This window comes from Blennius ocellaris, assembly GCF_963422515.1.
Source record: "Blennius ocellaris genome assembly, chromosome: 9".
NCBI classification, from domain to species: Eukaryota; Metazoa; Chordata; class Actinopteri; order Blenniiformes; family Blenniidae; genus Blennius; species Blennius ocellaris.
The window spans coordinates 13,942,727-13,957,334 of NC_137658.1; the positions used below are offsets into that span (position 1 = coordinate 13,942,727).

General features: G+C 41.7%; 1 protein-coding gene across 1 annotated transcript; it reads left to right on the forward strand.

Annotated features, from left to right (window-relative positions):
• The first annotated feature begins 265 nt into the window (after positions 1-265).
• afap1l1a (actin filament associated protein 1-like 1a) lies at positions 266-14,399 on the forward strand. Its single transcript, XM_080502517.1, has 19 exons — positions 266-331; positions 3,957-4,082; positions 4,234-4,317; positions 4,424-4,503; positions 4,870-5,008; positions 5,192-5,287; positions 5,546-5,760; positions 5,850-6,029; positions 6,176-6,259; positions 7,167-7,242; positions 7,523-7,642; positions 7,722-7,933; positions 8,320-8,465; positions 8,566-8,629; positions 9,115-9,229; positions 10,840-11,007; positions 12,074-12,249; positions 12,335-12,460; positions 12,989-14,399. Exons 1-19 carry the CDS (start codon positions 301-303, stop codon positions 13,013-13,015), a joined length of 2,265 nt encoding a protein of 754 aa, XP_080358643.1. The 5' UTR covers positions 266-300; the 3' UTR covers positions 13,016-14,399.
• The last annotated feature ends 209 nt before the right edge of the window (positions 14,400-14,608 follow it).

The window sequence follows — 14,608 nt, forward strand, 5'->3', positions numbered from 1 at the left end:
ACACACACACACACACACACACACACACACACACACACACACACACACACACACACACACACACCCAAGGAAAGAGAGGAGGGGAGCCAGAGTGTGAGAGGGAGGTGGAGAGACAAAAACAGCTCAGATGGAGGAAGGGAGAGGTAAAGGGACTGTGAATTCAGAAGGCTGCAGCTCACCTCTCCTACAAAGACTTCAGAGGACATAGCACACAGGGAGGCTGAGTGACTCTGGAATATTTCCTACAGTATCTGCTTTGTGTATGAATGAACCTCTTGGCCTCCTTTTTAATCTTGGAGAATGGTGGGTCTCTCATCAACTGTTGTTGAGGGTAAGTGTTGAAATGGGTCTACGTGCACTGTCAGTGTATTACCACAGTGGACATCTAAAACTAAAGAAACCTTGAGGATTTGTGAAATTCTCATACCTATAGTTTGGAAACTGTACGTATGAGAAAGAGTGCAAATCAGGTTGCATTCAATCCCAATATGTTGGGAATCAGGTGACGTTTCACGTCATGACGTACCTTCAACGTCATGCAAACTTAGTAAAAACCTAAAATGTTGAGAAAGCCAACTGTTTGCCACCCAGACAGAATGGTGAAACATTGTAATTGTTTAATCCCCTTAAGACTCTGTTGCAAATTATTCTAAGATTAGTTGAAATCCCTGTCTGCAATGATGTTGAGAAACAAAAGTTGCCATTCTGTGACTGAATATGTTCACTTTCAAGTTATGCTGTGTGTACGCGTGTGCGTGTGTGTGTGTGTGTGTGTGTGCATTGCAAGAAAAGCAAAAGCTCAGCATGAATCCTTTAGTGTGAGGAGGGAACAGCAAAGAAGAAGAAAAAAGTGCCCTGTGCACCCGATTCAGGTCACGTTATTCTCCAGATCAGAGACATGTTAGCACAGGTGTTCAACTCGCTGACATTATTCACCCCCCCACTTTTCTCCATCCCTGTGTGCGTGCGTGCGTGTGTGTGTACACAGAGGGTCTGTAACTGTAAGCTTCCTTTTAAAAGTCTGAGTCTGCAGTGCTAAACAAACTACTCTCTCCCCTTCACAGAAATGTACACATACACACAAACGCAGAGTCTTGCACTATTAACAAGGTGAGGAATGCGTCTGATGTTTAACAGCAATTGTCAGGCAAGTGAGAGGTGGTAAATGGTTGTGTGTGTGTAAAGCTTGGTAAACATTCCTGCGCCATATCTTTGGTATCCAAGATTTCATCTGAAGTTTTTTCTCCACTCCCCCACCCCCCCAAGGGTGAATGGATCTTGAGGAAATAAATGGAGTCACAGCTTGCCCTTTTCGTTGTTAATTCTATAAAATCATAACCTACAGGCTCTTGGGTACCAAGGTTGTATAATATAAACACAGGTTGAGCTCCCCTCAGGTGCTAAGCTCAATAATAAGTTTGTATGCCTTTTTAAGACATCAAAGTGTCGAGTAATAACCAAACACACATGAACAGTTGCAGGAGAGAGTTAAAGGATCATGTGCTGCATTAGCTGTGTGAAAGCCCATGTGAGTGATGTGGGGTGTTGATTATGAAGGCATACCTGCAGACTTGGCAGTGTATTTGACATCTTTTGCACCTCACATGCCAAATACTGCACAGTAATTCCTATTTTCTGAAGATCAGCAACCCTTTAGTCATTTATTTGAGATTTTTTTAAAACAGACTTTGAAATCATGAATGATATTTATGGGGGTTCCACTTCACGCCAGCTTAGATTCTGTGTTAGATTTGATTTAGTGCTGACTGGTGTAAATTTCATTTTCTCTCTTCACTGAATGAGTCATGCTGTGGAAAAGGTTTTGTCTTACACTCGGTTAGGGGAAGCCCGGTGGTGCGCTTGAGCCAAATCTGGACAGCTGGAGCCTCTGGCACAGAGACAACATTCACCAAGCCAAGACGTCCCACTCTCATGAGTTTCCTTTCATGAATTCCACTTCCTTATTGCCCCAGAGTGGATCGTCTCTTAATGAGTAGACATTCCGGGCCCTTGCGTGGCTTAGTTCCTCATGCCCACTTCTCCGAGTGTGAGCTTTTTTTTACAATGGAAGGAAACCACATTGGTAACAAGAGCTAAACAGACATAGGCCAACACACACCTTGTATAACTCTTGCCTACATCCTTGGCTGGGCATTGTTAAGCCCATAGGAAGACCCACCTTAGGAAAGTATGTCTCTCTTCAAGAAGTGGGAGTGCTTCGAATGTAGAACGTATATCATCCACAACAATAAACAGATCCACTAGCTTATTGAGATCTGCAACTTTTCAGCACAATTGTGGCTTTGGTGCCTTTCCTTACCAAAGCCGACTGATGACACAGTTCACAAAATACACAACACACAAGATTGCTGCTGTCGTTTAGGTTCATGTGCATGCGTGTGTATGCATTCAGTGTAACAGGGTCTTGTTGCCATCTGACCGCCCACCCAACAAAGACTTTTCTGGCTCAGTGATTGTCCCATGGCTGACCCCTTTTAAAGATGTATGGTTCAGTAGGTGTAAGGCGACTGGACTGTGAAAATGGGGCCGGTGGGTAGAGGGGGAGTGAGATGGAGGCTGGAAGGGAGGCAAGCAAGTGTGCCAGCAGTGACTCAGCCTCTTGTCAGGTTTTGCTGAGGGTTTTGATTCAAACAGGCAGAAAAATGTGCATTAGGAGGCAGTGACATGAGGAAAAAGTGCATATGACAGATATAATAGAAGAAACTGAGCTAAAGGGCAGAAGGTAGAGTTGCTCAGTGGATTTTATTTTAAGTAAAAGATAAGAATTTTTTTTTTTTCCAAAGAAGGAGGAATCTAAAGTCATACATCAGCAGGTTGCAAACCCTTTCTCAGATGTGGGAGAGAGGTGGTTTATTTAAGTTTTGCTCTGAAAACAGGGAGTGAGGCCATCCCACCTCTGGGATCAACATTTGAATCTTATAGTCCTATAAGCTGAGTCATCAGAAGCTGCAGAGCTGTGTGAAAGCCTGTCTGATCCAGTTTGTGTTTTTGTGAGACCATGACTCAAATACCCCAACTCTTTGATAAAGATCAGACCCTTGTGAACTGATTTTTTTCTTTGTTGGTACATTTGGCTCGTTCTATGTTTTTTTTATGTACCTTCTGTGACCCTCCATATATCCATTTCAGGGTCATGGACCAAACTGTAGCAGAAGCTATACTGTATCACTTTTCTCTTCAGAAGGTTTTAGGACAGAAATTCAAATTTCTACCTAATTTTTTGTCTAATCTGTTTGTTAGTCAAACACATTTTGCTGATGGTGTTTTCCATTTGTCTTGAATGCATCAGAATCTGAACACAGATTGGCATCACTTTATTGGATAAGCCGATTTTTACCTTAATCACACAATAAACCGCATGGAGACATCCAGAAAAGCAGGTCCCATGTCAACACTGTTTACCAGTCACTGAAGCCAGTCACTTCCACCTGCAGTAAAAACAACAATTGATGAAAATAAAACTGGCTTGAGGGTAACATTATAATTCTGACCTAAAGCAAGATAGTCTTTCTTTAATTCTGCCCCACAACTCAGAAAAGGACTCAGAATAATGAGCCCTGAGGTAATTTAAAACAACAGATAATACTTTTATACTGTACGGTTTAAGTGTTGTTCTTTCAGAGCTGTATTGTTTTTGGGTTAATGAGTAATTAGCAAATACGCGTCCGCTCTTCATGACCCTCCAGTCATTGTTTAGTCTGACCAGTGAAGGAGGGACACTCTGCCATGAATTGTCAGATGGATTTTGACAAACTGAGGGGAGGTGACGGAAAAAAAAGAATTGGTGAAGGGAAAGGAAAGCAGAAAATGCTCTCAAACATACAGCCTGGAGGTTTTGTTTAGACTCGTCCATCTGGCCTTTGCCCTCTGTGCTTATGTGCTGATCCCATGCCCTCTCTGACCTTTTGCCTCCTCCCGTGCCTTCATTCTTGCAGCGATGGAGGTGTTGGTGAGCGAGCTGGGTGTGCTGTTGAAGATGCTGGACCAGGAGAACCTCAGCTCCTCCACTCAAGAGAAAAAGACGTCCGTGTGGAACCTTCTGCAGCAGATTCAGCCATCAGGTCAGACTGGGCCCAGTGAAAACAGAAGGGCTTCACTCATTAAAACAGTGATTTGTTCATCAGCGGTGAAGTCGTCCACTGTTAAACTCCCTAGTTTTAAACATAATTAGACTTTTGTGATGTCTCCTATAATACTTTTTTTCTCCTGTAGTGTCAGGAACAGACTACATCTACATGAACTCATCAGTGTACAGAAATGGCACAAGTTTTGTGGAGTCTCTCTTTGAGACATTTGGTACGTTCCGGTTCTAACACAATGATGCAACAACATACATGTCGTGTACTCATTGGATGAGATGCAAACATAATTTATGACATTTATGTATGTGACTCTTTTATAGACTGTGAGCTTGGTGACCTAAAGGATGTAACAGATGATCTGAAAGATGACAAGAACACAGAAGATGATACTTTAAAACAGGCAAGTAGAGAGTATCTGGTAAATTGTTTCAGTCTGTAATTGCACAGTTTGTACTTTTGATAGAGGTGTAATGACACAGTCAAACTTTGGAAGCATCACATGCTCATCCATATTGTGGCTAGGGGGAAGAAGCAATGAAAAAGAGAGGGATTACGCTTCTGTGGCGGGTTTTCCCCCTACACACAAGCTTGTCACTCAGCAGGCTGTTAAAAGAGGGAAAATTTGGGGTTCCATCTCGAGCCCATGTGTCTAATTTATGGGAAATCCTTGAAAGCAATATTTACTGCATCTCTTTGATCGTCTTGCCCATTGGGTTTTTCAGTAAAACACAGTGGTTACACAGTTATGTTTTTATGTTTCCCTCAGCAGAGCTATGTCGGCTCCCCCGCTCCTCACTTGACGGACTCTCCTCCACCTCTACCCACCACGCCACCTCCTGAGGATTACTACGAGGAGGCAGTGCCACTCAGTCCTGGCAAGATGCCTGAGTATATAATCACACGAGGTCAGCATGTCCCCACCTCAACTCAACTCAACGTCATTTTTTTGTATAGAGTCAGTACTTAACTGATAAACAAAGTCTTATAGCGCTGCACTCTCGGTGTAATTACAAAGTATTACACCGCTTTAATGTGTTTGATGGGATGGTGCAAAAGGGTAAATTATTGTTGTTTTTTTTTATTTCCAGTCAGGCCCAGTCCACCCAATTCTATAGAAGATGGATATGAGGATGCTGAAAATCACTACCCAACTACCTGCATCAACTCACACCGAAAAGACTCCTGTAAGCGAAAAGCACTCATGCACATACAGAATGTTCCAAGGCAGGCCATTTGTCATCATTTCCAAATTTCTTGTAATTTATTCCACGAAAATGAAAACGTTGGGTATGAAAGATATCTTTAGTTTTTAAAAGATCCATTTCTCTTAACCAAATTCTTTCAAGTTTTCCCAAAGAAATGCTCATACCTTCATGTTTTGCAGATTACAAGATGAACATCATATGAGTAGTAATAATAACTCATTGCTATTGCTCTCTCAGACAATGATTCCGATGCCCTGAGCAGCTCCTATGAGTCCTACGAGGAGGATGAGGAGGACCGGAGCACCGGCATCCAGCTCACTCATCAGTGGCCCTCAGATGAAAGCTCCATGCCTCCTGCCAGAGACTGTCGCATCTGTGCATTCCTGCTGCGTAAAAAACGCTTCGGCCAGTGGGCCAAACAGCTCACTGTCATACGAGAGAACAGGTTACAGGTGTGAAGATATGCATGTTCGTGAAATGACTCTCTTATCTTTCTTTTTGCGTCTTTTAACAGTCTTTTGTGTGTCCTCTTTTTTTCTAGTGTTATAAGAGCTCCAAAGACACATGTCCCTATGTGGACCTCCTGCTGTCCCAGTGTACAGTTGTGTATGTTCCTAAAGACAGCAAGAGAAAGCACCACGAGCTCCGCTTCACCTTACCCAATGGAGACGGCTTAGTGCTGGCAGTGCAAAGCAAAGAGCAGGCCCATACCTGGCTGACGGTAAAATTACAACCTATGCAGAAATACTGTGTTTACTTAAGGATTGCGCAATTGCTACGCTGGCCATCTGTCATCACTGGAAGTGGATTTGAAAATGATAAGCAGTTGTGTAATTGGGACTAATCTGCTTGATATAATTCCCGCAGGTTGTCAGAGAGGTGAGCAGCCACAACGCGGGGCCAGAGGAATCTGCCTCCCCTGTCATTCCAAGAAAAAATGAACTTGACAAGGTGAGTGTGGGAGGGACGCTGTTTATGTCGGCTCACCCCTGTCCTTTTCATTCCCAACACATCATTTATCTTCACAGCTGAGGTGAGGAAAAGTTGGTGCTAAGGTAGCAATTATGATGTCACCATTAATTTTCCCAAACAATCGTCACCCGTTATAAGTCACCAGTGGTTAAAGCAACAATGACAGGGAGCGGAAGTGTGTCCGTGTTTGAACGTCCTCTGAAATCTTAGCAATTTGCCAGAACTTGAAGTACAACAGACTCTGAGACAAAAGCACAGGAGAGAGAATTCCATTAGTCTCATTATTTTTGTAGTGGTGAAACACCTTGTAAGAGAAGGAGATATTTGAGATCGATGTATGATACAAATGTCCCAGTTGGATGATAAGGAAAAACTAACCACTGCCACTCTTGGTCTGACCATTTGTCTACACTTGTTTGCTCCACCACTTTGTAACATGGACAAGAGCCATACAGTCCGTCGACTCTATCCCTAGAAACATGTCATCATGTCCCAACTGAGACAAAACATCTGTACATATCCATATCTAAATCCTGGAAATGTTGTATTCTTTGGGTCTCTTCATGAATGCGTTTCCCCAGATATTGGCTCCTCGGGATTGAGATAACAATTCCTCTGGGTAGTATATTCTGCTTTCTCTGAATTCCCTAACCTATATCTTAACTTAATCTGTAATATACTCTCTGCATCATTCTCCAGTTCGGTGAATTCCTTCCAGCTCCTCTCCAGAACTTCTTCAACCCTGAAGTGAATAGTCTTTTATTATTATAACGGACAAGCGAAGACAGGCTGAGGTGTAGTTTGAATCCAGCAGACGAAGAGATCCAGTGTAAGATTTTTACTTGGCTGTTTATGTTAACTGTTTGTGTGCTCATTTCTTTCACAGAGGTTGTCTGCAGAGAGGAACACATCTGATTCAGACAGTGTGGGTGTGTCGGCAGGAGAAAGTTGCAGAGAGAATGGTAAGAAAATGAGAAAAACAAATATTTTTTTAAAAACAGAAATAAAATCCCAGCATCAATTTAGAGCTTATTGTTTAACTGCATCTGCATAAAACGTTTAATAATAGACAGGAATTACATTTGTGTTCATACTTTCTTTATTGCAGTATGAGAAGTTGGGACATGGGAGTTTTACCTGTTTTTAGCTTTTCACAATTCACAAGATAGTTGAAAAACAAAAACAGGATGCAACACGAGTCACATTTTTTTAAAACTGATTTTTTAAAAACATTTGCCACAGGTAAGGTGAGAAGAGGAGCTTTGGCTGCAGGTCGTAAGATCACGCGTATCATCAGCTTCTCTAAGAAGAAGTTCCCTCGGCCTGGCGATCCACGCGCCACTTACACCAACCCCCGTCAAGGTGGGACGCTACCTACTGGCACTTTTCCTGCCTCGGAACTGGGAGAAGCCTCATTTCTCCATCTGTTCCCGCCATGCAGGCTACCTGTCATTGCTGGTGAACCAGGTGTGGCGCGAGCAGTGGTGCTGTGTTTGCAGAGGCTCCTTGTATTTCTACCATGACAAAGGAGACCCTCGGACCTCCCTGCCCTCCCTTCCTCTCCACGGCTGCGAGGTGGTCCCGGGGCTCGGACCCAAACATCCCTTTGCTTTTCGTATTCTGCGGAACAGCACGGAGGTGGCCGCTCTGGAGGTAAAGTGCTGCTTGTTTGCTATTTTTTTTTGCAAATTGGGCAATTTATTCTGCAGTCCTTTCAAGTCTACTATGAAACTTGACTCTTAATGTTTATGTTTTCATGAACTGTCATAGGTCTTAGTCACACTTCTGTAGCCACCAACCGGCAGCTGCTTTCAATGAAAACAGCTTTGATACGTGAACTGATTCTGGAGCAACTATCGGCTAATGAGCCATGTATTCTTTAGGATGGATGCAAACCAAAACATATTTAAAAAAATAATATAATAATTAACTGACAAATTATTAGATATGAATTTTGACAATGAGGTCATTTTCTGTTAAGATTTTCTTAAACCCAAAGCAAACATGCTTGATAACACTTAAATGTGTTGTCTCATAAGGCGAGCAGCTCTGAGGAGCTTGGACGCTGGCTCGGTGTTCTCTTGGCAGAAACAGGCTCCGCGACCGACCCGGAGTCTCTGCATTATGACTATGTTGACGTGGAAACCATCGCCAACATTCGGGATGCTGCTCGTCATTCTTTCCTGTGAGTGAGACGTAGAGTGGGGGAGGACGACTGGGGAGTTCAGACGAGGTCAAAGCAAGAGCACCCACATTTCTGACTTTTGCTCTCTCACTGCTTGTAGGTGGGCTACCTCTGCAATCGGTACTTCCACAGACTCCCGGACATACGACGAGGTCCCGAATGAGGTATGTGCAATTTGTTTGAACCACACGCGTCTCTTCACTTTGATATGACCGGATTAGACGCCCTGTGTCTGTGTGTTTGCAGCTGTTAGGGACTGTCTGAGCTGTCTGGGTGTAACACTCCACATCAGTCACTCTGACAGACAGACAGTGCTCTGTTGCATGTCTATCAATGATGGCTTTCTGTAGGGCAGAGAAAAGGCAGGCATGGGAGAAGGAGAGAAACTACACAACAAAAAAAAAGAGTGATCAGCCTGGTGACAGGAAGGCGAAAGGTCACAACAGTTTAACAGCTTGTAAACCCCTTTTTTTTTTAACCCCGCTGACAGGCCCTTAAACACACACCTCCCACTATACCTACAGCAGTCAGAGACTAATAAATCTAAAGATTTCTTGATACCTGGGCTAAACTTTGCTCTTCTTTCATTCCCCTCATTCCCTCATCCTCTCACATCTGTCATCTTACACTCCCTCTCTATCCCACCCAGTCAGGGGAGAAAAGCAGACAGCAGCCTGGGAATCACGGGAAGCGACGCTCAAGTTTCTCAAGCAGCGATTCTGACAAAACCAAGCCATTAGTCTCCCTCAAGCGGACAGGCTCAAGTAAGTGTTGTTCAGTTGGTTTTTGAACATGGTAGCATACCTCTAAAGGAGATCAGCCTGCCCACATGAACTTGTTTTGAACCTTTTGGAGGATTGCCCTGTGCGACCCCTTTTAAATATAACGGCTCCTCATTGGACGGTGCACTCGGCCACAAACAGCATGAAACAATCAAATGCAACAGGATAACATCTGCAATGAGAAGGCAATTCTTTTCCTGCTCTTCGTACAACTCCAACACTAACCAAATTGATTGCAAATGATGTATGCATGTAGCATCATTCCTCAGCCCACTTACCACTTTTTTTTCTAATGCTCTTCCACTTCAGGGCACATAAATATGCAAGAAATGGGCGAGAGAATTCACAGATTCTGAGAATATAAGGGTCTATCATTAGTTTTAAAGATTAAGGAGACAATAAGCCAAAGCTATCAATTTAAGCAATGGCAGGTATTTATTGTTTTACTAAGACACTTAAAGACTTCTCAGTATAATGTAAATCAATTAAAATTATAAAACTACCTGAATGCAAAACCATAAAACTGAGAGTAATGATAGCTGCAGACTGCACTTATAGAATGTTCTCATACATTTAAGCTTAAAAGAGCGTAACTACAAAGTTGTCATTTTTTTTTTATATTATTACCTATAGATCCCAACAGGTGATACAACTAATATTTTATTTAATGTGAAAAAAATTGGGAAATCCAATATTCAAACTGGAATTACTACGGGACAGCATGAGTAGTAAAACTTTATTATTATTACCTTTTCAATTCCAGTGTCTTCTAAAAACACATCAACATAACAGTCAAAAAAATAAATTACTGACTTAAAAATGTCAAAATAACGACGAGTAGGAAAAAAAATGTCTTGTATAAAATCAAATCTGTTGTAGGAATAAACAGTCCAACCCTGAAAATTGTGGTACATTTTAAAGTGTAATTTTTATACAGATGGAGTAACATGCAGGTTAAGGTTATTAATATGCTTTATTTATATAAACTTTGGTGTCATACAATCCAAGGTTCTTATGTCATTTCAGATATTTTCAGTGATATCATCGTTCATCACACTCAATATTTCTCCTCTTCCTCTCTCTTTCCTTCCACTGTGTCCCGAAACTTCAAAAGTATAAGTAGAGAAAACAAAACAACAGTCCCGGGTCTCAGAAAGTAACCCAAACAGAACAGAGCTCTTCCTCATGTTGTTTCTACACCCTGGGCTTAACTGTCATGTTCTGGTACATCAAAGGGTCTTCGGGAGCTTTCCAGGGCTGATAGCTTCAGGATGTAATCTGAGATTTATTGGACGCTCACATTAGATCCGCTGTCTCGCCTCCTGACCTCTTGCCCTGCAGGAGTGAGTGTGTTCGTCTGCTATTCTCACTTTTATTTCATTGTTCTTTTTTTACAAATTAATAGTTTTTCTCGTGAAAAAACTGCCACATCAGAGTGTTACTTTTAATACGCAAATTGTAAAGGTGGATTTGAACCTTTCAAACCGAGTTAGAAGCTTTTGGAAGGAAAGACAAGCGGATAGCTGGGGGAGATTTTGTGTTCTTCCCATAACCCCTGCACATTTGACCCCTCACCCTTTTCCCCCACCCAGATGCCAACCAGTATGGAAAATATGGGAAAACACGAGCCGAGGAAGATGCCAAGCGTTACCTGGGAGAGAAAGACGAGCTGGAGAAGGAGAGGGATGGGATCCGAAACACACTGGTGACCCTGCGGCAGGAGAAGAGAGAGAAGAAGGAGGAGCTGAAGACCGCCTCTGGTAAGAAGATGAAAAGCATAACAGACAGCAGATGCTACACAAATCATTTTGGGTAATGGCTTGTCCTACTTAAAGAAGGAAAATTAAACTTGTCATCTCGCATTATAAACAGAATAGGAGAAGGCATCTGTGCTGATTATATTAAAAGTTAAGAGATGGCTTGTGAATCTGAAGCATGGCTCCTCTCTGTCCGACCTTGCACTCTGACATTCAGCATTAAGAGGGCCGTGTGAGAAGAATAGTCCCCCATAGGGACAAATGTAACTTTATTAAAATCAACAATGTGTTTCTGAAAATTTCTGCGTGGTCTAATGAATTAATTTCCTCTCGTTCTACAAAGCATTTTGCTGCATCCACAGGGGCAGCTACTAAGAACAAACTCAGTTCTTAATACAGTACACTTCACTTACAGGTAAACGACTTGAAGCTTGTATAGAAAATAACTTTCATTTAGAGAAGCAAATCATGTCTTCATGATTCTCCGCAAATCTGTGAAATGCAAGTACTAATTGTAATGCTTGTCACTACTGATGATAAGTAAATATTTCTGATTCTTCGCTCAAGGTTACAGTGAATTTTGAGACTCCATGAGCTTCTAGAGAAGACATGGACAACTGGCAGTCTGCTGACCACATTTGAAATATATAACTTATGGGCATAATTTAATCACATTTGAGCCAGGTTTTCAAAGGGAAATACTCTGCAAATACTGTATTAATTACAATATGTTGAAGGTAAAAACATAAAACCATTTATATTCATTTTTTTAAACCCCATTTCGAGACATATTTTTGGTTCTTTTTGTTAAATTTGAAGCAGTAAATAGTCACAGAAGTCCATCCCGTAGGCATGCTCAGTCATAATTTTGTGTTACCCTTTCAGAAGGTGTCGCAGATAACTGGTGAGAGTAGGTATGTCTGCCTGTGTTTGGCTTCACTATAATTACAAATCAGAGATCAGTGAGGTCTTTCTTCGAGGCAGTCTTGGTGTCAGCCAGGGGAGAAGAATAGTAGGAACGTTTTTTCATCCTGGTTGTTATTTTTGTCATTGTGCTTCTGTGGAGCAGATAAGAGGAAGCCTTTCCTGAACAAACGAGTGGCCCAGCTGGAGGAAGTCTGTCGCGCTAAAGAAGCAGAGAGGGTGGACCTGGAGCTGCGACTGACTCAGGTTAAAGAAAACCTCAAGAAGAGTGTGGCGAGTGGAGCACTGATGACCCCGCTGGACAAAAAGCCACCTGCTAAGGTACTTTTGTAGGATGTTGCATGATGACAGATGCCCATTTGCACTCGTGCTTTTATTTATTTGTTTACTTTCTGTTTGTGTACAGGCGTCCAGTAAAAAGACCCAAAATATCTACAGTGACACTTTGCCTGTGAACTGTGCTGCGGAGATGCGTCGCAGACCTCCGTCTGTTTATGCCTCCTCTTCAGGAACTGTCATGCAGAAGGCAAAGGTAACGGCAATCAGACTCTCACCCACTCACAATTCCTCAGCCTGTCAGTCTCCACAGGGAATTAATTGGATCACAGCTGAACACCATCATGTAATGGGTTTTTACAGTCCTCATACAAACATATATGGTCGCTGTATGAAGATCCTGTCACTTTCAACATTCATAATTAAGTGATCTTTGACAGCCGTGGTCCTCAGGGGCCACATAAAGCCTTGTTTTGATCTCTGCCGGGTCTGACCAATAAAACTGAAACACAATAACCTATAAATACCAACCACTTCTAATTTATACTTTTGTTTTACAGCAGAGAAGCATGGGTCCATTCTGATAACATAAATAAAATTTTCACTAAATGTATTATGATCAACCTAAAATATCATTGTATAGATTTGATAAAAATGTAATTTCATGGCTGAATGATGCATGCTTAACTGTTTCGTATTTCTTAAAAAGGCTGTTTACACAGCCTTGCTTACCATGTGTTCAGATTACTGTATTTCCTTTTCTGCTTGTATCTTGTTTCTCCAGGAATGGGAGTCAAAGAAAGGAACCTAAGAATGGCTTCGTGGAAAGGACTATAGGATATCAAAGAAAGTTTTTCATCTTCACTGTCACTGAGGGTCGTCCTGTGCGTGTATCTAAAGTCCTCAACTTGCAGTTTGCGAACTGACCAATAAAATTAAAGAGCCATGAGCTGTTATGAGATACATCAACCACTAGGTGGAGATGTATCTTAATACATTTTCACTCTCCTGGCTCCCTTTCAGGACATAGATTGACAATGGGAGAGATTGAACCAAGAAAGCAGAGCTTATGAAAGAAAGACAAAGGAAAGGTATTGTGAAAGCACAGTAAGTGCATTAAAACGTGGTGTTGAAAGGTGCAGCATGTATTGGCAGCAAGATTGTTTGTTTTAAAGTGGGATGAAACAAATCTTGTTAATGTGATGCGTTGAAAGAGCAGAGAATAAGAGGCAGTTTAAACATGATGTGCCTTTGTACATAGTGAGTCGTGACTACTGCTTTGTACGTTTTATACTTTTTATACTGTACAGTGTTTCATTTACCCATTGTCATCAGATATATTAACTTGTGCATATGTTTTAGGCATTAGTTAATCAGTAATGTTTCAGCCAAAGGGCAAGGCTCAGACACCTTGTACAGCTTGTATGTGTTTTGTTTGCATTCACACAGATATATAGAAATTAAAAACAAAGAACTGTGTCCGGCCCTTTAGTAGCGGTGGGATTGTAGATTGCTCTGCCTATGTTGGGGAATTTGACACCTTCTTGTAATCCCCTGCAGGCATATTGAGATCACACCATCTGTTGCAGGACTCCTTTTTGTATTTGTTCATACCTTTGAATGGAACCTGACAGACGTTGCATATCAGCCTTCATTCCAAGTTTTTTAATCGAATGGTATATCAGGTCGAGTCTTGACCTGAAGATGGAGGAGATCCATTGAGGGATGTAGAGAGAATACATTTACAAAGATGAACACAAGTAATGTATGAGACATTTCAGTTCATCTGAAATCTGAACCACATGGAAATGTCATGGTATGAATTTAGAAATTAGACTATTGACTTATTTTAAATCTACTTGTACTTGGCGTAGGTATTCAGCTGTGTTCCCTGAAGGTTTCTGTGTAATCTTTTGTCATTAGTGCCTGCACTTGAAGTTTATCCTGTCAGGTCGCAGCTGGACTACTCTGTGTAATCATTTGATAAATGAATTGGCTGCGAATGAGTCCTGCATCCACTCGTCACTCTGTTAAATGCAATTGAATATGGTTGAATCCCTCTGTCATAAATAATTGACTTACCAACAAAGTGGTGCGACGGGGTGATGGAAATCAATTTTTTTGAGTGATGACATTTCCATATGCCATTCTCACTTCTTCTCTGCTGAACCTGTGGGCGACTATTGCACTTTACTGTTCTGCTACTTGGTTGAGGAAAAAAATAAATATACTTTTTTCCCCCACAAGAAACACTGTCTTCTTCATTGAAATCCATAAACAGTTCTCAATTACTCATATCGTCTTTTAATTTCACATGTGCTTTAAACTAAGTATACAATACCTCATACAAACAATGTAATACAGCTGAAAGAAGAGAAAATAACACACCAGTCACTTAATAAAG